At 41.3% G+C, this 22,678-nt stretch overlaps 4 protein-coding genes across 5 annotated transcripts in view; 2 read left to right on the top strand and 2 right to left on the bottom strand.

Annotated features, from left to right (window-relative positions):
* The window catches only part of magixb (MAGI family member, X-linked b), a 45,774-nt gene extending 40,780 nt beyond the window's left edge, over positions 1–4,994 (bottom strand). The window contains exon 1 of the mRNA XM_084366866.1: positions 4,811–4,994. Coding sequence (XP_084222992.1) covers positions 4,811–4,893 — 83 coding nt within the window. The 5' untranslated portion in view covers positions 4,894–4,994. The remainder of the gene's footprint in view (positions 1–4,810) is intronic.
* A 1,653-nt stretch (positions 4,995–6,647) lies between these two features.
* On the top strand, positions 6,648–13,073 carry gpkow (G patch domain and KOW motifs). Its single transcript, XM_084367152.1, has 11 exons — positions 6,648–6,849; positions 7,078–7,247; positions 7,363–7,508; positions 9,153–9,259; positions 9,756–9,960; positions 10,102–10,234; positions 10,510–10,714; positions 10,879–10,999; positions 11,319–11,388; positions 12,643–12,728; positions 12,813–13,073. The coding sequence occupies exons 1-11, from the start codon at positions 6,668–6,670 to the stop codon at positions 12,939–12,941; spliced, it is 1,554 nt and encodes a 517-aa protein (XP_084223278.1). The 5' UTR covers positions 6,648–6,667; the 3' UTR covers positions 12,942–13,073.
* Positions 13,074–13,086: 13 nt separating this feature from the next.
* Positions 13,087–16,925, bottom strand: pqbp1 (polyglutamine binding protein 1). Of its 2 annotated transcripts, none has more exons than XM_084367153.1 (7): positions 16,841–16,925; positions 15,371–15,441; positions 15,166–15,277; positions 14,846–14,946; positions 14,471–14,653; positions 14,326–14,383; positions 13,087–13,584 (listed from the first exon to the last, which is right to left on the bottom strand). In XM_084367153.1, exons 2-7 carry the CDS (start codon positions 15,435–15,437, stop codon positions 13,434–13,436), a joined length of 672 nt encoding a protein of 223 aa, XP_084223279.1. In that variant the 5' UTR covers positions 15,438–15,441; positions 16,841–16,925; the 3' UTR covers positions 13,087–13,433. The 2 variants fall into 2 exon arrangements, with proteins under 2 accessions (XP_084223279.1, XP_084223280.1); XM_084367154.1 differs by having other exon boundaries at positions 13,203–13,584; positions 15,371–15,438; positions 16,841–16,919.
* Positions 16,854–22,341, top strand: timm17b (translocase of inner mitochondrial membrane 17 homolog B (yeast)). Its single transcript, XM_084367155.1, has 6 exons — positions 16,854–16,982; positions 18,367–18,466; positions 18,561–18,624; positions 18,896–19,024; positions 19,112–19,222; positions 20,375–22,341. Exons 1-6 carry the CDS (start codon positions 16,957–16,959, stop codon positions 20,461–20,463), a joined length of 519 nt encoding a protein of 172 aa, XP_084223281.1. The 5' UTR covers positions 16,854–16,956; the 3' UTR covers positions 20,464–22,341.
* Positions 22,342–22,678: the final 337 nt, after the last annotated feature.

The following is a 22,678-nucleotide window of genomic DNA, read 5'->3' as shown; positions in this document are numbered from 1 at the left end:
GTGAAACTTCTGCAAAGACATGAAACTTTTACACAATCAGCCCCTTCAGAGTGAGATGGTGCTCTAATTTAACCCCGGTTCATCTAATTCTACATGTTCATGTCACTGAGCAGCTTTTCTGCACTACATGAGTCGGCTCGCTCTCATAAAAGCTTCTGTTGGTTCGACTTGGTGGAGCCACGCTCGCTCTGTTGTCCACACTCTGTTTCCGCTCTAAATGAGGTCTACGATAATGAAATTAGCCTGTTCAATTAGCTCAGCTAGAATGCTCTATGAATTTATGTAACGTTATTTGGTATCTTATGCATGCTCGCTGAAAGTTCAAGGCAGTGAATAGTTGTCTTTTCCTAAATGTGAATTTCTGACAATATTGATGGACTGGCTGTTTGTTTTGTCAGCTAGGATGTGACCAGAATGCCTAACCCGCTCCAATCACTGGCCTCCCTGCAGGCACTTGTGAGTAAACAACTGAAGAGACTCGAGGTTCTTTATAAGTCTGCATACGCCCGACCAGAGTCAGCACGACGGGTGGTTACATAATGAAGTTACTGACCGTGTGCACTGTTCTGCATGTCCAACGGTAAACTTTAAGAGAGCAGACGTCAACACGCAGTGGACAGCGTGACAATAACACCAGAGCTGAAGTCATGTTGGTAAGTCCATTAGTGGATCCACAGAAGATTAAAGGGTAGCTTCACCAACTTTACACATCAAAGTGTTTGTTTAGAGGTCTCGGGGAGATCTACTGCATATGTGAAAAAATAAAATAAAGCCTTTATGTGGCTCCAGAGGAAGCTACATGTAACTGATGAATTACCTCCAGTGATGATAGCATTGTGGGTAATGTAGGCACCAGGTTGTGAAAATGAAGAAGAATGCGTGGAATAAAAAAGGTGAAATCTCTGGTTGTTATTTTACTGTCAATAATGAGTGTCCGACAAGTGGACTGCTTTTCAAAGGCACCTACATTACCCACAATGCAATTAAGCCACTGAGTGACATCACTGGAGGCAATTCATCAGATTACATGAAGCTTTATGATGTTTTTGTTCACGTTTTCAGTAATTGTCACCTGTAAACACACTTTAATGTGTAAAGTCGGTGGAAGTACCTTTTACGATTTTAATAATCGATCATTAAAAATGGAAAATTACAAAATATCTCCTGGTTCAAACTAGTTTCTCAAATGTGAGCTTTTGCTGCTCTTCTTTCTTGATATTTTCATTATTGATCAACATGCTGGTTATATTTCCAATTAATCAGTTTATTTGTGAAGTCCACAAAATGTATTTAAAGTCCAAAACTCAAAAATATTCAATAAACTCCTAAAAAGCTGGAACCTGCAGTCGCTTAACATGTTTATACTTGACAAATGACAGGACGGTTGATTGATTAACAAGATAGCCGACTGCTGATTACTCCCGTTGATTGACTTATCGACTAATCGACTTAATTGCAAATTTTTTGGCCTGTTGATCAATTTTATAATGCTATGTTGAGCTCTTGGAAGGCAGTAATCAACATAAGAAGAGACAGCAATCAGCAAGACTGTTGTCAGTGTTTATATGAATAACCGATAAATAAACATGTATATTGTGAAAACTGTCCATCATAATTAATTACAGTTCAAAGTTTCATCTTTATACGTCCAGATTTTAAGTTTAATGTCTCATAAGACAGAGGAAAACAGCAAATCCAAACAAAATTGATCAGCTGGAACCAGCGCATGTTTAAAAATGATTGAATAGACGAACAATCAAAATAGTTGCAGATTCATTTTTGGTCAATTAACTGATCAGTTCAGCTTTTTTAATACACCGTACAAAACTGCTTCAATCTAAGCTGGACATCATCACATTTTCATGCACTTCCACTGATGATATCAAAAACAGAAATGACGTAATGAAAATCCTCCTCTGTCTGACTCTGCCGTCTAGTTGGGGGTATTTAGTGCAAAGTGCAGGCGGATGAGGAAAACAAGCCCTTCATATGAACCCGTCCGACACACGGAGCACTGAGCTCATCTCTCCACTCTAACCTGTGGTGAGGCACGCTGCTCCTAACCTTACAGCATCCTCCCATGGGTGGTGGTGCTGCTGGAGGTCAAACAAGTAAGGCATCTTAAATAACCGGTGACCTTAAACTCATCCAAACCAACAGACTGGTGAAGTGGCAGACAGTGGCTCCGACTTTCTCCGTCTCATCTGACATCTGTGCCCTGACCTCTCCCGACGAACATTTACACCAAACCGCGCAGGCGACATGGGGTGCCCGCTAAAGCTCCGCGATGCTCGCTCGCTTTCAAATCTAGGGCACGGGACTGCTCGACACAAAACAGACAGCAGTGGCAGATTTAAAAATAAAAGATTAAATGCTTGTGGGTTGGAAAAAAACACACAAAATATCTCCCTCTGTCACACGCACGCGCACGCGCATGGAAACTATTTGCTCTTTTACACACTCGGTACATGAAAAAGCTGATAAGGAAACATGGGATGAAAAGGACGTTCACTCTTCTCTGCACGCCATCTATAAATCCAAAACCTATTCCAGTGTGTGATGTTATTAAAGCTGCTCTTGTGTGCATTCAAAGGGACTTAGTGTAAGATTAAATAAATCTATCGAGCAGTGAAGTGACATCCGTCCACACGAGCGCACCTTACAGTGATGCTCCCTTTGGGGAATCGGTATCTTTAACGTCACAGGATCAAGGTCATGGCAGGGGGTGCATCGTTGGGGCATGTTGTGTGTACACTCTGCTCTTCTGAGGAGTGCCGCCGTAACAACAGGTCCTCTTACTCAATCTGCCAGGATGCATTACAGCCCTCGCCGCAATCAGAGATGAGCCCTCATCAGGAAGAGAGAGCAGTTTAATTAAACGGAGGGGATCAGCTTCTCAACAAAGATGATGGATAAGAGAGACGCAGAAGCTGGGAGAAATTAGGGAAATTAAAACAGAGGACGGAAAATAGAGCCGATGCCAGCCCGAGAGGAAAACGGAGAAGAAGAGAAAAAAAAGTAGTAGAGTCAACACAGAGGAGGGTGCGGTAACCTTATGAAAGAGCGGCTGAAATCGTAATAACAAAATGAATTATTCATGAGGAGGAGGAGGGAGGGTTCAGTCCACTATAATGAGCATTTTTGTGAGGTCGCAGCTTGGTAACCTAAGCAGGCCTTCAACTGTGTGTGTGTGTGTGTGTGTGTGTGTGTGTGTGTGTGTGTGTGTGTGTGTGTGTGAGAGAGAGAGAGATACTGCTGATTCAGTAGGGATGGGTGAAGGTGACCCTCGCCTGCTCCTGCTGCCTGTCTCACCACCTGATATTGATCCCAGTTGTCCAACTCAGATCTGACTCAAGGATACATGGATTCATTGCCTTCTTGACATTTCGAATATGGCACTGTGTAAATTGTAACTCCACACACACTATCATTGATTAGTTATCGATTCGCTACCTCGGTCGGAGTCTAACCACTTAACGGCGGCTTAGCCAACCCCCAAATTGAATCTCACTGTAGGGGCACGGGTCGTGTGGCTCCAGCATGGGAATGTTGTTGTTGTTGTTGAAATTTTATATCAGACTCCACATGAACTGTTGAGGACTAAGAATAGAGCAGGGCTACAACTGCAGAATCCAAATGCAGTGGCTGGGAGCAAAGGTTTGGACCACAGATGGGAGAATATGCCTGCGTAGCCCTGCCCTGTCAAGGGTAAACTGCCTTGCACACACACACACACAACACACAGCCCACACACATACACACACATAGTTGTTTTCACCACACCTTAAAACAGCAGCATGAATATGCATGATGCCGAAGGACACAGGAGGTACATAATTAGACAATCAACAACTCCCAGATGACATGCATTACTACGACAGAGGAGAAATGCACCTCGCTTCATCCTCCCTTCTTGTTAGCAGAGCGAGAGCGAAGTCATGTTCCCACGTCGACATGCATTTCCACTTACTGCCGGTTAAAACTTGTGCTGAGGACTGAGGGGGAAAATGTAGAATAAAACCAAAAGGCCTTCGGTTAAAGTGCAAAACAGGTGTCGGGGCCCATACATGACCAGACTGAGGACAAACAGACCAGCATGTGGACAGTCAAACACCACATGTCTCCTCTTCTCTTCTCCAGCAAATTAATGATTCATAATCGTAACAGCGTAACCTTGACTGCTCTCCAAACCCAGAGCAACGCACAGTATTCAGCCAGGGTCACACATCCAACACTTCAGAACAAGTATGAAGCAGGGGACACACCCAACAGCAGCAACACACACGCACACACACACACACACACACACACACACACACACACACAGACACACACACACAGAGCTGCCAGGCACTCGTGCACACATGCATGCACACACACCTGAACGACAGAGTACAATCTGCCAGTCAGTCTGATGGGGAAATGGACACAGGTGCAGTAGACATGGATGTCAGGTGTCAGAAAAAGTTAGAAAAAAATGACACAAAAAGGGTCTAAACAAACTTTTTAAAGCCAGTCCAGGGTTAATACACACACACACACACACACACACACACGCACACACACCTGCTGTCAACAAATCTAAACTTCATCTGTCAGAAATGACTCCTATCCCTCAGATCTGCCTCCATCAACACAGACCCACATCCTTCACTCCCTCTCACTGACTAGTTTACATGCACACACACTCACTCTCTCTCACACACACACACCCATCCTCTCCCTCTCTCTCACTCACACACACACAATTGGATTACACACAACACATTCTCAAATTTCTCACATTAAGGCAAAAAAAAAAGATACTGACCTGCCTTGTCGCTGACACACACACATTCTCTTCAAGCAGTTGAGCCTTTCAAAGAGGATCCGTTTGAACGCGTCTATATACATTGACCCGACTGAGGTTTCAGGAGCACAACTGCACTTTGGTTTTTTTAAATAAATACGGGTTGCTCGGGTTTTAGGCAGCAGCTGCCCGGTGTATGTATGTATGTATGTATGTATGTGTGTGTGTGCACGCGCGCGTATGTGCGTGCGTGCGTGTGTATGTGTGTGTGTGATGATGGAAAAGCAACGTGGGGATGCAGTGATGAGTGTGTGAAAGTCTGAGGCGATGTGCACGGCTGACGGGATATTTGGACAGTGATGCTCTGAGAGCTGTGGTGATCTTGTAGAGAGAGGAGAGAGCGAGAGAGGAGAGGAGAGAGAGGGACACACACACACACACACACACACACTATCGGGCAAATCTGACAGCGTCCGCTTATAAATTTAGCAGCTGCTGCACTGCTATAGGCAAAAAACCCCAGCGTGGATGGATGGATGGCTGGATGTCAGCGGTCCAAACGCGCTGTTTTAACTTGGGAGTCTGTGCAGGACTTTAATCTGACGTTTCTTACCTTCATGTTCGCTTTCTCTCCCCCCCACCACCACCGGCAAATCCTCCCTCCTCTCCAGGCTCCGCTCAGCAGATCGTGCAGGTTAATTAATCACACGCAAACATTTCCTCGGTTGATTCTGTCACAGCAATCAAAAAAGGGACGAGCGTCGGTCGCGTCCGTGTGACCGGCCGGAGGTGTCACTGAACTGGAGCCGCGGTGCGATCAGGGCGCGGAGTGTCAATTGCCGAAGATTAGATTAGATTAAGGCAGAGCTGAGCTGGTCTGGTAGAAAGTGCCATCAGGATAATGTTCCTGCGTCCCGGAGCCACTTTTGAAGGGAAGAAACAGTGACTAAAAGAGGCTAAATGAGGAGGTTATGTTAAGTTAAGGAGCACCGTGGGGAGGGAATAAAAGAGTTAAAAGTACCGCCCCTTATTATTCCCAGTCTCTCTGTACCTGCATCAGCAGCATCACTTTTCGCTTACGAGTTATAACCAGGATTTAAAGGCGTGAGAACCGGATTATAGCGTGGGGTTTTCAAGCCCGATACTAAACCAGTGGCATTTATATAGAGTAATGAATCTTATTCTTATACATCTGAAACTTTTATGAGTGGTAAAGGTTTGTTTTTTTTTAATCTCTGCAATGTTATCCTTATGGATTATCTTTGTAAACCACTAATTCTAATTTTACTTTTACTTTGTGCACTTTCTCACAGTTTTATTTCCCCCTTTCTATTATTTTTTAATGGATTGCTGTAGTCTATGCACTGGATAGTGCACAGATCAAGCTCTTCTGAGGGTTTTTGACTCTCTCCATCACATCTTTTGTTGCTCATGTGTGTATCTGTTATCCGTTATTTGTATATGTGTAAACCAATAAAAACAAAATAAATAAATAAATAAAGCCTCGTAGGGAAAATAGGTATTTTAAACAAATGTAATATGATCACAAAATGTAAATGTTTGATGCATTTTGACTATTTAATCCACAAAATGAAGTGCCTTTAATTATTATCACGATCAAATAGATTGTCGTATCTTATTTATAAACTGTATTTGTGTCCTGCCTGTCTCTCTTTCTCTTCTCTGTGAAATTATAATCAGATTTAGCTGAATGTGCGCGACAAGGTCCTTTCGCCTCTAACGGGTGGCTGTACCTTTAATTCTGATGCATTGTGGGGATTGTGGTACATTGCGACGACCTAAATCGAACAAGTATGGCGAAATCAAACTCCAACTACCAGAATTCCTTTCGCCTACTTTTATCGGTTACAAACAATCATGGCGTCGCACGGGGAAGATGCTGGTGCCGCTTCCGTGGAGCAGGGAGAGAGAAAAAACCCCGCAGTGTCGTTCGGTTTTACGAAGACAGTTAACAAATTTAAACCTTCGACCGGCGACGCTTTGACGAATAAAGAGGACAAAGATTACTTGACCGGAATTGACAGAAATGAATTACAAAGGTAAGCTTCGTATGCTAATGCTAACAAACACATCATAGCATTAGCGTAACGGTTACGTTTGTGACATAGCTAGCAGGTAGCCGTTCATTAAATGATGAACGTTGTTAGAATATGCCTTGTCCAGGTAAAGTATATGGATATATATCTCATATGTGACAGTAATGTTTAGTCAATCGCTTTTTATAGTGGCCCTGCCTGCTAGCTCTCTAAATTATCTCTGTTCCGTAGTACAAAACCATCCGAGAAGCCCAAAGAGCTCATCATCCCACTGATCCAGAAGAACCGCTGGCACAAACCAGACCGGCCGGTCCAGAGCGAGGGCAGTGAAGGCAAAACAGAGGCAACAACACAAGACAATGACTCTGTGGATTCTCAGGCTGTCAAAGAGCTCATTGAAGGTGTGTACATTCAGAAGACATGGAGTATAGTTTGTGTTTATGCTTTGTGGGGAGGCTGAGGGTGTCATTAACTCTCATGTAAAGTTTACTTAACATCTCCAACTTGTGCGTCTAGACTCCAGGAGGCAGCTGGAGCAGTGGCAGAATGGCCCTCAGTCAGAGAGAAACCTGAACCTCAGCATCCCCCTGTTGATGCAAAATAAAGTCCCCGATGGCTTTGAGGATGGAGATCAAGTGAAGGTGGATCTACGGCCTGAATCTGTAAGTTTGGATACTAATTGAGTGATAGGATTTATCTCTAATTTGTAGTAGGGGTGCACAACACACTGGTTGGGTTAAAAAAAGGAAACTTGCATGAAAATCTTTCTAACAAGTGTTGTAAATATTAACTGTGGTGTTTTAGGTGAACTAGAGAGTCAAGTCATAGACCGTTCACCAAAACATTAGAGAAATTTGAAGTGGTAAAGGAGACTGGGGTGGTTTGCTGTCTCAATTAAAACTCATGACAGAGGATGCCAAAGAAATAACAAATACAAGGAAGAGCAAGGTCATATATGGTTAATGTGGTATTTTAGAATTAGTCAAATCAATGATGATAACATGAGCAATAGTTTAACTAGTCTAACATTTTTATTTCAATTGTACAATGTTAAAAAACAAAAACAATCCAATGTCTCGATAACACTAGCTGTACTTTATTTTTCAACTAAGCCAACGTGAACATTCATATAAATACACATACTTACACCCTTGGAGTTGCCTTTTATGCTTTAATTTGAGTAAGCTTTCTACTGTTGGCACTGTTGGTAAAGCTCTTCGTTTATTCTAATTTCTTTAAATTATATCAGATTATGCAGTGGTGGGTGGGGGGGATGGCGGTCGCTGGTTCAATACCCAGACCAGCAGGATAAATATGTGTGGAGAAAGTGAAAGGCAGGGATGCCCCTTCCTTATTGCACTGGAACAAGGCGTTTCACCCAAACCTCTCCAGTGAAGATGAGGTTTTACTGAGCAGCTTTCAGGTGTGAATGTGTAATTGTGTGATTGTAACCAGGGTGTTCCTGAAAAACAGAGCATTTCTCTGACTGAAGCCTCCGAGAATAAATAAATGTTTAAAAGATAGATGTGAAGATCGCAATATAATCTGCCAGAGAGGCATTTCAGTGTACATATGAAAATTCCTGACAGTACAAAATGTCTGGGCTACTTTGACTTAGATTGAAATTTGAGTGTGTGAAAGTGCTGACAGTCAACTGAGTAGAATAACACCCCTGTGTGCATACACAGATGTGCGCATGCGTATGGGCACGGATGACTTTGTGAGTACAGTAAGGTTTGGGTGGCAGACAGGCGTCAACATTCTCCCCAGAGACATGCGGGCAACCAATCAGATTTCTCTCTGTTGCTTTTCATCAGAGGCCTCACGCCTCGTCGCTGTCATCCCATCCCGCTCTCAATCACTTTAGATGTGACTGTCAAAACATGAGAGTCGGGGGAACCTTGCTCACTGTGCCCCAGAGCTCATTTTAATGCAGTCTCCTCTGTGAGAGCTTGCTCCCAGCTTCCCTCAGAGGAAAGCCTTCAGTGGAGACAGAGATGAGCCGGGCCATTGCTCTGATGGAGGCTGCTGTGGCTGCTGCCTGGTGACTGTAGTCAGCCCAGGCTGAGTCTGACAGCCTGGAGCCAAAAGGCTGACTAAGACTGCCATCACAAACTGCGTCTCTCTCACAGTTGGCACTAACAGTTTTCTGCGTTTCAGAGCTAAAAGATTACGTAAGCTCCTCATTTAGCCCTGATACACATTTTAAATGCAGAGTATAGTGTCTGTATTTCTTTGGTTGTTTGTGTTTTTAATGCATGTCTCTTGATTATCAAGAAGCTGATGTCACTGTATGTGTTTATCAGTCGACAGAGGCAGATTATGACAGCGTTCCTGTTGAAGCTTATGGACTTGCTATGCTTAAAGGGATGGGCTGGTCAAAAACAGAAGGTATTGGACGCACATTTAAACAGTAAGTAACACACTGAGCCGTTGCTTTACCATTTTGTCTCCGAATTTAATATTATGCTTGACCTGCACCACTGTGGTGTTCAAATCTGAGGTTAAACAATTGATTAATAGACTGGCAACAATTTTGATAACCAATTAACCACTTACATTTTTGAGATTTATATCATTTTAAATTAAATAAATTGAATGTTTGGATTTTTGACTGTTAGTTGGACCAAACAAGACATTTAAAGGGTTATTCGCTACTGTGAATATTTTTACAGCTAGTGTAGTCTGACTGTTTTTTCACATCATGGACTGCAATTGTATTAAAGCACTAGCCACAGGAAACTTTGACTTTTTCTTTCAGTGTTCATAAAGCAACTGACAGGATCACTCACTCATTCACTCAGCAGTGTGGCTCAAGCTGTATCCAGCTCTTGCCTCCTTTATATACTCCATGTCCATCTCTCTACTTTGTTTATTGATTGAATGCTGTTGTTCCCTGTCTGCCACAGAGACGTGAAGCCGATCGAACACCAGCTCCGTCCAAAAGGTTTGGGTCTTGGAGCTGATCGTTCAGCAATTAAGGACCTGGAGCCAGGCAAACGTCAGCGTCCCCCCAAACCAGGAGAGGAGCGAGCGAAGGAGGAGGAACTAGTGATGGGTCCAGGAGGCTGCGTGCTGGTGGAGTCCGGGGCACATAAAGAACTGTATGGCAAGGTAGAGTTGATCTGAAAGGCGTTATTGCACCCATATTCATCATTGTTTACATGCAGTTCATGTGTCGCACAACAACCGGTTTTGTTTCTATGTATCGTTTTCTCTGAATAACTTGTCATAACTTTCATTCATGTGTTGCAGATTGAGGGCGTTGATCCAGATAACGCTCGAGTTATGGTGAAGCTGGCTATCGGCGGCAAGACTGTGACAGTCAGCCAGTATGCTGTCAAACTAATTGGGCGCAAGGAATATGACAAAAACAGCAAAGACCTCAGTAAGCAACTCTGAACAGATACAAATAGAAAAGGTTAACATTCATGGAAAATGATCTGGATGCTAATGAACTTTGAGTTTGTTCCTTTTTAGATGATATTTCACTTGGTAACATTTAGAGGTCAGCAAATGCCAAAATTCTGTTCGGCCACTTATATGTAATTGAACAGAAATGATCAGGAATGAACTTCAGGTTGTTTGTAGCAATATTCTTTGTAAGTTGTTATTTGTTTGGGTGTTTGTTGTATATGCTAACTAGATTTTTCCACCAATCAGGTCGCCTCAGCAAAGCCCACAAAGACAAGGAAAAGGAGAAAGAGAAGGAAAAGGAGCGGGAGAAGGAACAACAGAGACGGGAGGAGAGAGAGAGGAAAAGTAATAGCGTCGAGGGAAAACACAGGAAAACGAGGGAAAAGTCTTCAGAAAGAGATGGAGGAAAAGATGAGAGGAAGAGGAAACACAGAGAATCAAGTCAAGACAGGTACATTTCCATTAAAAGATGAAGATACAGCAATGTGCTTTTCATGATTCCTATTTTACCACGAGCAGTATTTTTTTTTTATTTCCTTTTATTGGTAATAACATGTCAATGTTTTGTTTGATTAAACATTTTGTATATTTGTTTTTCTTCTGTTTCCTCTGTAGAGAGAAGCCTCCAGTGAAAGAGGCAAGGCGACCCCCGGCGCCCCCCTCCTGGCTCCAGAGAGACTTGAAAGTTCGCTTTATAGACAAAGCCTTCAAAGGGGGCAGATACTACAACTCAAAGGTACTGATACGCCTCCTAGATTTGCCGTGATCACAAGACATCTTTGCTTTCCGTCAGCGGAAATCATGAAATATTGATGTTGTAATCAAGTGGTTTGTTTTTGTTTGAAGCTGTTAAACTCACAAGGCTTTTAAGCAAGTTACTTTATTGTATATATTTGATTGGATGGTCAATATTTGTGTTTAATTGTTTTTTTATTTATTCCATTGTTTTGGATTAAGAGCCTTCAACATACAGCTTAAAGAAAAGTCATAGGATGCAGTGTTTCATTAATTAAACGTGCTGAGTTTTTTAACACAGTCTTGTTTTCTTGTTCTAGATGCATGTGGAGGATGTCCTGACACCAACTACCTGTGTGTGTCGAACTGAAGAGGGAAGACTGTTAGACGGTGAGTCATAAGTGGCTTCTCAGTCTCTCTGTGTGTTAGGTCTCTTTCTCTGGCATTTCTTTTTATTCCCTAATTAGAGCTGTGCAAGAAATGTGCAATCGTGTTGTTACTGTGCCTGTTACATCTAACTAGCTTAGGTGTTATAATGAAAACAATGGAGCCGGGTACCATGGTTTCTCCTGCACATACAATATGTCTCGTGTTGTCTATGTTCATCTACGGAGAAAGCTTTCTAGATGGTATATTAACATAAGTTGATAAACAGTATACAATAGCAAAATATCATCTTGGTTGTTGTAAGAAGTAGACATACAAAGTGATGCGATAGCAGCCATTCATAATTTAAAGGAATAGTTTGATATTTTGGCGTAGATGAGAAGATCGATACCACTTATGTCGGTTTATAATGAAGCTACAGCCAGACGGCTGCTAGCCTAGCTTAGCATGCAGACTGTCATTGAAAAATGAAATATAGTGTGTTATCTAGAGAGGTCGAGAGGTGCTCTAGGCTAAGCAATTTTTTTCCACATTCAAGCAAAGCCAATTTAAGCATTTCCCTTTGCTGCCAGTCTTTTTGATAAGCTTAGCTAATGGTCTGCTGGCTGTAGGTCTATATTTATAGACATGGGAGTGGTATCAATCTTGTGATCCAACTCTGCAAGGAAAATGAATATGCACATTTCCCAAACTGTCGAACTATGCCTTTTAATTTTCTGATATTCAATGCATCCTTTTTAAGTTAATAACCTGTAGTTTATGCACACCAGAGGGTAGAAAGGCAGCATTGTGTGCTGCCCCTGTTCTCCTTTTTTAGTAATAAAAGCAATTTTGCATCATATTATTTATCGGCTAGAATTTCCAATTATTTATCGGGCAGATATTTCGTGCATCCCTATTAACTTGCTAGACATACATCGCCTCAATAGGTTGACCATAACTATTTCTAAATGAGGATGCTTCTGTTACTTTGCCAACATGTATGTGTGTTGTCACTGCAGAGAGTCAAAATTACAAGCAGGTCATTCTTGCATTAAAATGGCGTGTTGTCAAACTCCACAGCTTCAGGGATTGTTATATTTATATATAAATGGCCAGTGCCTTATTGGCTAAGATTGTGTTGATACAGAGACATTAGTGGCATTTAATATCTGCTGAATTATTAGTGGAGAGGTTACCACTCTACCCCTGATTGTTGCTATAGTAACACAGATTAAAAATTCTTGAATAACCTGCTGTTTCTTCTTTCTGTGGCAGATGTGAATCAGGACATGTTAGAAACCATTGTTCCAAAAGGCGAATATGATGCTGTGATGGTTGTACTGGGCGAGCACAGAGGACAGGTAAGTAAAGGATCACATTTCCTGCAGGATGTGTGTACTGGTTTGTACTGTTGCTAATCAAAGTATTTAAATGTGTTTGTCCAGGTTGGACGTATTCTCCAGCGGGACAAGAACAAGTGCAGAGCGATGGTCCAGCTCGACAGATACGAGGAGAAATTGTTCACACTGGAATATGACTGTATTTGTCACTATGTTGGAGCAGCAGACCACTGATCCACATCAGTTTGACTTGCATTCAAATATCCTTTGTGTTCATCCCATCTGAACCGTTGTTTTTGTAATATTCACTAATGGATTCCACAAGATTTTAACACATTGCAATTTTGTAATAAAACATTGTCAAGATTTTTATTTGTACAGATTTTATTACAAGATCTACCACCACAACATAAAGGAAAGCTGCAATGAGTCCTTTTCACAGTTATCTTTACATTTATTAGCAAATGATGTCCACACATGGCCCTAGTGACAACAGGAAAGTCAATCTTAAGGTCATATAAAAACGTATTTACAACTGTTCTGCATGTCTAACAAGAGTATGAATGCGCTGGTGGTATAAAAGCTCAGCACTCAAATTTCTGACATGTACAAACACTTCAGAATGAAAACTTAAGAGATGTCAGTCTGTAACGGCTGATGTTTAAATGTGAGCAAAGGGGAAACAAACTGTACAGCCGCGTCTTTGTTAGGACCCAGGAGCTCGGATCACTCTTTGGGTATTTGGTTTGCTGCGTTGGCCCGAAGCACGGCTCCAGGACTGGGGTACGGCCGCTGCTGGAACAGAGGCCCTGCAGCCGTGGTGTCTGCACCCGTCTTTGCTTCATTACGCTTGGGCAGACCGCTTGACCACGTGCCCCTGGAAAGACAAATACGTTTGTTTTAATAAAATGTTTGGTTTCACACATTCTGCTCATACTTCAAAGGGGGACTGAATCAATTTTATTAATCAGAGTGAGTTTACCGAATATGTTTAGTCATGCCTGTAATAGTATAATGTCTCCTCTGGCTCGGGAGGAACTTTGTAATATACCAATTTTACACCAAAATGAGCAAGTATATGCAGGGTATTTTAAAACAAGTTTTTTTTCTTTGTATCACATTCAACATTATAAACACGCCGGAAAGCAGAACATTCAACACCAATTGCATGATTTTCAGGCGCTGCTTAAACAGAGTCGAAGGTTAAAGTATTTAAGCACCAACGGGGCTGGGTATCAAACTTCTCTACTTTTATGGCACTGATCGAATGGCTTCGATACTATCAAGTATGTTGAAATTTTTGGATTATTACCCAGCCCTATGCACCAACATCTGTGACCTCAACATAAGTCATAGCATCGTGCTGGTGTGGTCAGTTATCAGGCAGGGTCTAATGAAAAGTTAGGGTTGCATTACAGGAATTGTAGGATCTTGAACTGTTGTTCTGTTTATCTTGTCCAGTACTGGTGTCTGAATATCTCTGCCTGTACTGTTCAATTCTGTTTGATCTGTTTTGGCCTGTGTCACATAAGTCTGAGCTTTATGGAAGGGGAATACTTCATTTCCCGAGTTCTCCTTTAAAGAAAGGATTATTATCATAATGTAAATATGTAAATACCTTGGGGCATCAGAATAAGCACTTGGATCCATGGGGTCCATCTCATCATCTTTCCTCCCTGGAACAAAAAAAGTATCATCCATTCATGTAAAAAGCTTCATTATTTGAAAATGCTTGTGTCAGTTGATACAGATGTAAACTTTACCTCTTTTGTTCTTATTGTACGGTGCCATGTCTTCTCTCCGCTGCTTTCTTCTGTCTCTTTCCCTCCCTTCATCCCTCTCTCGGTCTCTTTCCCGGTCCCTTTCCCGCTCTTTGTCTCTTTCCCGCTCTCGCTCTCTGTCTGGCTTCTCGAACTGCCTCTCGATTCTTTCATCTCCTCCCTCGGCTGAAAAGTAAAGACGATTATCATAAAATAAATCACTGCCAGAATTTGGCAAAAAAAAATGGCATTCTGAGATTATTTGCAAAATGACGCTCAGGCCTGCAATGATATGCGAGTCATATGTACATGGTGATGGGGCTGCCAATCATCGTAAACACATCGTCAAAATGTTATAGAGGATTTATAATCACATACCTCTAATTTTCCTAGCAGGTTTTGTCAACACTGCAGTCGGGTCGTTTGGTGACAGCCAGGCCACCAAATCTGTCTCCACATTCCAGTAATAAGGAAGACCACTGTGGATCGAAGGAAAAAGAAAATACATTTGAGGAGTTTTTAGGAAAAAAAACTGAATAATGTCAATTATTTTAACTTAATTGATGATTAGAAATACACTACAACTCCTCATGAGGTAGTTATAGTGTAGTGAAGCAGTAGTACACTCAAGGATAAAAAGGCAGTATGACTTATTTAAAATATGGTCCTTCAACAGGTAGACGTCCACGTATACTTACCAAGCAGGGTCGAACACTTTGTACCAATTTGGTGGTAGATTCTCCAGTCTGGTGGCTTCGTAATCTACGTTGTTGTCGTCGTAATCTTCAGCGATGATCTCCTCATCTATCTCTGAATGATTTGGAGGCGAAAAGTCATTAAAGGACACATGAAAAATGAATGAAGCATAAAGAAAAATGTCCCACACAGAGTTTCATCTACTACCTTGTTCTGATGGTTTAACAATCCCCCTCTTGGCCAAACGGGCCATCAGTGCCGGAGGTAGAGGCATCCTGCTACAGAGAGAAGAGAGGATTAACTCATGATGCAACCAGGACTGCAAACTAGTAGGGTAGACTGATTATCAGGGCCGATATTTAGCATTTTCTCATTATCAGTTTGCCAATAACATAAACTAATTTAAAATGTGGTACTTTGGCTCTGATGCAGCATCCTGTCTACAACACTTTAGCCTATAACCACTGCATAATCTGAATCTGCAAGGTAACTAATAACTAAATGTATCAAATAAATGTAGTTGAGAGGAAGTATAAAGTAGCAGAAAATGGAAATACTCAAGTAAAGTACCTCAAAACAGTACTTGAGTAAATTGTACTCAGGTATATTCCATCACTGGTGGTTAAAATTTTAACACAAAGATTTTAATTTTTGACTGCACATGAATATCAGTCCCAAGCATCGGCTTTCAGTCTCCTTGATTTCTACATTTCTGTATCGGCCCTGAAAAAGCCGTACAAGTCGACCCCTACTGCAAACATCATCCACTGACTTCAGCAACTGGAAGTAGGTGTGCACAGATAATGGCCTCTGTACACGCAGTCACTGAGATGCAATACATAATATTATGTATTACGGTTTTGTCTTGCGTGAAAAGTGAACTGACTGTCTTCAGGTTTTGGACTGGTGGTTGGAGAAAATGAGCCATTTAATCACAAATGTATTGGGCTTAAGGAAACTGTGATGGGCATTTTCACAAATTTCTATTATCCTACAAAAAAACAAAGAATTGATTCTTTATTGAGAAGATAATAGCAGGATTAGACAATAATGGGAATGGCTCTGATACCAACATTAATTCTCCAGTACTGGTTATATGCACACTGTATGCTGTGCATCTACTTTTACCACAACAATGAATGAAGAAAGTCAAACTATGGTGTTCAGTGTGAAATGACCTATTTAACTTCTCAACATTAAGATAACTGTTTAATTTCTCACAAAGCAACAAAGCTTGTAACTTATTATGCAACAGAAATGCTGCTGTGATTCCCCTGAAAGTTTCCCTGAGATGTAATAAAATGTCCCTTGAGCTGGATTAAAGCCTTCCTGGCTGACAAAACTTCATTGTTGGCAGTAAAATGGAGCACCAGTCATTTCAGTGTTCAGCGTTAGGTCATTGTTTTATACATCTGTGACTACTGCTAGCTCTTCAGACAAAGTTTTCTTTAGCAGAAGACGAGAAACTGAATTTTGAACATAAATACGATAACATGTTTCATCCCCACCAAAATAACTGCGACCACAACGCCTGCTCGATGAGCTTCATGGCAGCAGCAGTACGACTAAAGCAATAAATACACACCTGTGCGCTGCCTACACACTCTTAAACTACACTAACACGAAAACACACACTTCTTTAGATAACTAAACGAACACAAATCCATTAGACTTTACCTGTTTTTAAGAAAATCGCTTCTTCGATCGTCGGGGAGGGTGAACGATGCGACTTCCCAAACAGCACACGGCGCGCACAATGATGACGTCGCGCTGTTCTCTTGACGACAACAAACATGGAGGAATATGCCCGTGAACCTTGGTGAGATTAGTTTTAAACCTTTCTCTGTCGTTATATGTTTAAAATTATAAACCTCGTAGGTATTTATGTCTTAGTATTTTATTTAGGTCGTGGTGAGAGTGAACGTGGAGGCTCTGTGGGTTAGCCGGCTAGCTTAGTGCAGGGTCAGGGATATTAAAAGATAAAGCTGTGGTCAGTCTGCACCCATAGCTAACATAACGTCAGTAGTCTTAACTTCAGCAACCTTTTACATAAATATATCAGTGTTTAGAAGTAACAGCTGGGGGTGTAGTACAGAAAAATATCCTCTAAAATATAATTCACATATGTTAGTGTTGTGTAGCTCATGTCATGTCATGTTAAACACATTTTATTCTGGACCAGCTCCCAGGACAGAAACTCTGACTGTGATCTTACTGGTTCCTTCTTGTCAGACTTCCTGGCTTGGATATTTTTTTTCACATTAATGTGTATTTAACGCCCCTACATTTTGCTGCAATTAAGTATTAATTTATTATTTTCATTGTTTTCTGTGCCTGTGTTATTTAAGATTAATTTATTATTACTGTCGTCTATGAAATGTAAAAAAAAATACCTATTTGATATTCTTGCTTGATAAATAAGTTTAGCAATTAATCACTTATTACAAATAGTTTTAGATTACTGTGCTGCTGATTGACTAATTGATTGATCAGCTGTTTTAGCATAATTGTGATGGTGGTACAGTATTGTGGGGGCTTTGAGGGCTGCATCAATAAAAGTCATGGATGGAATGGCTCCAGTATAGATGTCTCTAATTTACTGTCAAGATACTGACAATTATGGTTGCAAGATGTGGTAAAAAAATTTAAATAAATAATACATAAGTGGGAATGATCATTTTATCATCACAATCTTTATTGTCTTTTTCATGAATTCATTAAATAGGACAGCTTGAAGAGTGACAGGGAGCGAGGATGAGAGGGAGGGGGACAAAACGCGCTTTACCTACTGAGATACTGACACACCTGCATAATGTTCGTTTTCAAAAATGAACTATTAAAATCATGATGCCGTTACATTTGTGAGATGTAAACAAGATTTTCTCGGCCAGGCCATCTCTGCTGCACTACAGTACTTCATCATGAGCCTGTTTTGACACACATTTGACCTTTATCCAAATTGCAGCTTCTGCAATTTGGATATCGCACTTGGCAAAATTGTGATAATATTTAAATAATTGTGCAGCCCTACCTACAATCCACAATCATTGCAGTAGCACATTGTGAATTCTGTTATGGTACCCATTTTTTTCACCATTATTCAGACAACTCTTCTTGATTATGTCAATTTGTGTCAATTGTTTTCACATTGCTCTGTCCTATCTTAACATTTTCTTCCCCTCTCTTTTAATGCACTCCTGCAGTCCCTGGAGGATAGTGGATGACTGTGGAGGTGCTTTCACCATGGGTGCAATTGGAGGAGGGGTGTTCCAGTCGATCAAGGGCTTTCGTAATGCCCCAGCAGTGAGTTCACCACATGATGATAATGATTATTATTATTGGCTTTTAATCTCCCTGAGTTTTAAAGGCAGAATTCAACAGCGCTTTACTGTTTCAGGGTGTCGGACACAGACTGAGAGGTAGTGCCAACGCTGTCAGAATAAGAGCTCCACAGATTGGAGGTGAGGAGGTTGATCTTTGTAACAGTGAACAGTTTCTTTTATTGTAGCTTTTGGAATCTGAATATGTTTATGATACATATAAAAGTGAAAAACAATCAATTGTTGGGAATATTGCCTGATTTACCTGCAAAAGGTTTTGTTAAATTTAAGCATTTAAAGCCCAGTTATTTCACAGAATTACTGATGATTACATTTTCATTGCCTAAAACTATAATCATACATTAAACCAGACATGCAAACACTCATTAGCTTGTTTTTGGTGGTTTTGCAGGCAGCTTTGCTGTGTGGGGAGGGCTCTTCTCCACAATCGACTGTGGTTTGGTTCGCCTGAGAGGGAAAGAGGATCCTTGGAACTCCATAACAAGTGGTGCACTGACCGGGGCCATCCTAGCTGCGCGCAGTAAGAGGAAGCCTGTGTAGCACAATGAACTTGATACCACCTTCCTGTGTCACTGACCACATCAAATTAATTTGTGTCTTTCTCCAGGTGGGCCATTAACGATGATGGGCTCTGCCATGATGGGGGGAATTTTGCTCGCTCTCATTGAGGGTTTTGGGATCCTCCTAACCAGATATACTGCGCAGCAGTTTCAGAACCGTAAGTGAGATTTTAAGCTGCTAAATCAATATTTTTATATAAACAATGGATCACATGCCTACTTGTTTGTGGAAGGTGTCACTTGTAGCCATGAACCCACAGAGAATTATCACCTCTATGGTTCCCCTCAGTGTTTCAGCATTTGTATCTCACAGTTTTTCTGTTTGTCTGTGTTCAGTTCACTCTCACCTCTTTCATAGAGTTGTTCTCAGCAAAAAGAGCTGCACACTCCCTGTCTAGCACCAGACAGCAGACAGACAAAGGTGACAACTAGCTGGTGAACATAATGAAACAATTAGCCAGATATCTCCCACAGAAAATGGTGTGGAAGGGTAGATATTCAACCTTTGCCAGGTGGACAGAAACTTGGCTCCAAATGCTAATAAATGCTAATGTTGCTCTGTATCTGCTGGGTGTGTAAATAGGCAATTGTTGAAAAGGTGATGATATGACAGTATTGTGTTCAATTACAACTAAAAATCAATTTTTGCAGGTGAATATAAAGAAGAGGAAAATGATTTCATCCCTCACGGTACTCCTGCAATGTAATTAGAGTCTCAGGTTTCATCAAGGCCTCTTGAACACAAGTATTCTCACCGCATTACTGCTAATAACCCACTTATGCAAAATGATAACCATCAGTGAATTGACCACAATTCACAAGTGGCCGTCCATTGTGGTAGTCCGCTGCGCTGTGCGCTGCTCAAATGTAGAAACTGAGGTATCAAGGAACCTCCACAACAGCCACAATGGTATGAAATAAAAATATTTTTGTCAAGGGTGTTGAGGTATTGAAAATATAAGAGTATTGAAAAATAAGAATTTGACCACAAAAAAGATTTCTGAAACTAAAACATCACAGGTACAGTAGAGGCCAGGTTTTGGTGTCGGTCCTTTAGAAATGAAACAGACCAGTAAGGCAGTGTGCTCTTGTGTTCACCGTGGTGCCACAAGTCTTTACACCTGCACATAGTGGATGCAACCAAATGCTGCATTTATTCTGAGACAGCAGACACTGGGAGTTGTTAAGGGGATAAGAGGGTGAAGGTGAGTGAATGTGGGCAGGAATGGACTAAAAATAAGGGTTAAGTGCATCAAAGAGAAATCTTGTTATAATAATAACATGGATGTCTTCACTTTTCTTTTCTTCAGCTATTCCCTTTGTAGAGGACCCAAGTCAGTTACCTCCAAAGGATGGAGGTCAGCAGCAGCAGCAGGAGGCAAAGGGGCAGTTTCAGTAGAGAGCAACAAGGACTGAGGCCAGCTGTGGACACAGTGAGTCAGAGCAGAGAGTAGGGGGGACACCACAGCGGGTACCAGGATCACAGGGAGGTGGACATTCTGGTCCTGACAATGGTGTCAAGTAGTTGCACTAAATACCTCAGGGGTAAATTACTGTGATGTATAGTTATTTATGAGAATGTTTGTATGTGAAGAAAATCCTGACAAACCTCATGTCTGCACCTCCAGCATCTCGTGAAACGTTTCCTCAGTCTACTGTGACCTGTCTGGGTGACATATTCAAGATTTTATACCTGTGTGCACAGATTTAGATTTCTAACAGTGAAGCCAGTGTTTTATTGGCTGTAAGGCAGAAGGTTAAGTCGATTGAAATGGCAAATAGACGGCTTTTTTGTACTGCTTTTCTTGTCTGCTAACCGCTCAAAGCACTTTACAACACATGCCACATTCACCCATTCAGACACACATTCACACACTGATACAGAGGCTCTGCTATACAGGAGCTCTGAGAGCTAGATATTCACAAACACATTTGCCAGAATCAAGGACACTTCCACAGCCGCTCAGGAGGTAATACCATAAATGAGATGTCTGGAGATTGGTAGTGAGAATATTTTTCTAGGTCTTTAATTTTGTGTCAACTGTGACAATCAATGCAAAATCTGTCTGTTTTTAAATGAAGTGTGTGCTTCAGATGGATGAAAAACCTCATTACATTCTTTGTTTGCAGTATCTCTTCATAAGATCTTTCCTCATCTGAGAGCTTTTGTAATTTTGAATCTTTGTTAAATTGTCATTATGTCACATATTTGAAGTATGAGCTCAAACCATGTGTTTTCTGGGTTTAATTATGTATACTTAGGCACTTTAGTTAGCCAGTTATCATGCACCCCTCATCACTTTGATCGCTGCACTATCCATCAAGCAACCAAGCACTTTTTAAGCTTCATCGCTCTGTTTTTCTTAAAAGGTTAACTTCACCCATAAATGAATATTCAGTCATTATTTATTCATCCTCATGCTGATGGAAAGTCGGGTGAAGTTTCTTACCCTTAAAGATTTTTGGAGCTTCACAGCGAAACAGTTTTGCAGCATTCTTCTAAACAACTGAAGTAGATGGAGACTTGTTTTAAATTGTAAAAAAACAACTGAACAATGGCTTCATGCAGCTTGTCTGGTGAAATCCAAGTCTCTGGAAGCCCCAAGAGCCCAAATTGTCAGTCGAGCTTGTGCGCCCACTTCAGACTTTTTCCATAACTGAATAAACAAGCTGTTCTCTGAGGAAAATAAGGTTCCCAGAACACTGTCTGAAGCTAGGAAGGTGGCGGGGTCCGCCAAATATAAACAAAGTAGAACAGTATGAAATTGTGTTGTCCTTTAAGGTCAGCTTGTGTATTCGGTTTATTCAGTCATGAAAACAAATTGAGTTTGTTTATTTAGTTTGTTCAAGCATAAAAAATCTGTCAATGAAGATCTTTTCCCCTAAACTGCATAGTGCACCTTTAAAAAAAGGGTGTCATTAATGTCTTTTCAAATCAGTTTGGGATCTCTGGGCTCCTGTAGACTTGGATTACACCGGATAAATTGTATGGAGCCTTTTTATTTTGCTTTCAGTTGTTTTCAGTCCTCATCTGAAGCCCCAGAAATGTTTTATGGACAACGAAACTTCACCCAACGAGTGGATAACGACTGAATTCTCATTTTTTGGGGGCTGAACTCATCCTTTTAAAATTGTAGCATGCGCACAAAGCAGAGATGATGCAGTGTGATCGTCTGTTCTGCTGTCAAACAGTGTATAGAAAGAATGTTTATTTTATGTAATGTAAAAAATATTTATCTCGCGAGAGTTGATAAAAACAATAAAGACATGAAATGTTCTTTAAGACTTGAGCTGGTGTTGTTTTTTTTACATTGTCCTCCTTTTAATAAACTCCTGCAGTGATGTAAGATAATAGCAGTGGCATTTCAAACATGACCAGCAGCTGTCTCTCTATTTCCTGTTGAAGCGCGCCCCCCGCTGCTTCCCTCTGGTACTGCACCCATCGGATGCGTCTGTCCAAGGTCCTGAAACAGGCTCCTCTAACTCACAGTAGTGAAGCACCCTGACATTTCTATCCTGACAGTATTTTTTAATATTCCTCTTCTCTTTTTACCTTTACAGTAAAGCCCCACAGAGCCGCAGGGTTCCTCCCGAGGCTTCCTCCACCTTCCCCT

The sequence above is a fragment of the Pagrus pagrus genome (genome assembly GCF_965226575.1).
Source record: "Pagrus pagrus genome assembly, chromosome: 11".
In the NCBI taxonomy this organism is placed as follows: domain Eukaryota; kingdom Metazoa; phylum Chordata; class Actinopteri; order Spariformes; family Sparidae; genus Pagrus; species Pagrus pagrus.
This window is presented reverse-complemented; position numbering and strand designations above follow the sequence as displayed.

Coding starts and splice junctions, on each gene's coding strand:
- gpkow (XM_084367152.1), top strand. CDS start 6,668: ATGGCGTCGCACGGGGAAGATGCTGGTGCCGCTTCCGTGGAGCAGGGA. Junction 10,235..10,509: donor CAAAAACAGCAAAGACCTCA/GTAAGCAACTCT, acceptor TCCACCAATCAG/GTCGCCTCAGCAAAGCCCAC. Junction 11,000..11,318: donor GCAGATACTACAACTCAAAG/GTACTGATACGC, acceptor TTCTTGTTCTAG/ATGCATGTGGAGGATGTCCT.
- pqbp1 (XM_084367153.1), bottom strand. CDS start 15,437: ATGCCTCTACCTCCGGCACTGATGGCCCGTTTGGCCAAGAGGGGGATT. Junction 14,654..14,845: donor ACCTGCTAGGAAAATTAGAG/GTATGTGATTAT, acceptor TTTACTTTTCAG/CCGAGGGAGGAGATGAAAGA. Junction 14,384..14,470: donor GTACAATAAGAACAAAAGAG/GTAAAGTTTACA, acceptor TTTTTGTTCCAG/GGAGGAAAGATGATGAGATG.
- timm17b (XM_084367155.1), top strand. CDS start 16,957: ATGGAGGAATATGCCCGTGAACCTTG. Junction 18,625..18,895: donor AAGAGCTCCACAGATTGGAG/GTGAGGAGGTTG, acceptor GTGGTTTTGCAG/GCAGCTTTGCTGTGTGGGGA. Junction 19,223..20,374: donor TGCGCAGCAGTTTCAGAACC/GTAAGTGAGATT, acceptor TCTTTTCTTCAG/CTATTCCCTTTGTAGAGGAC.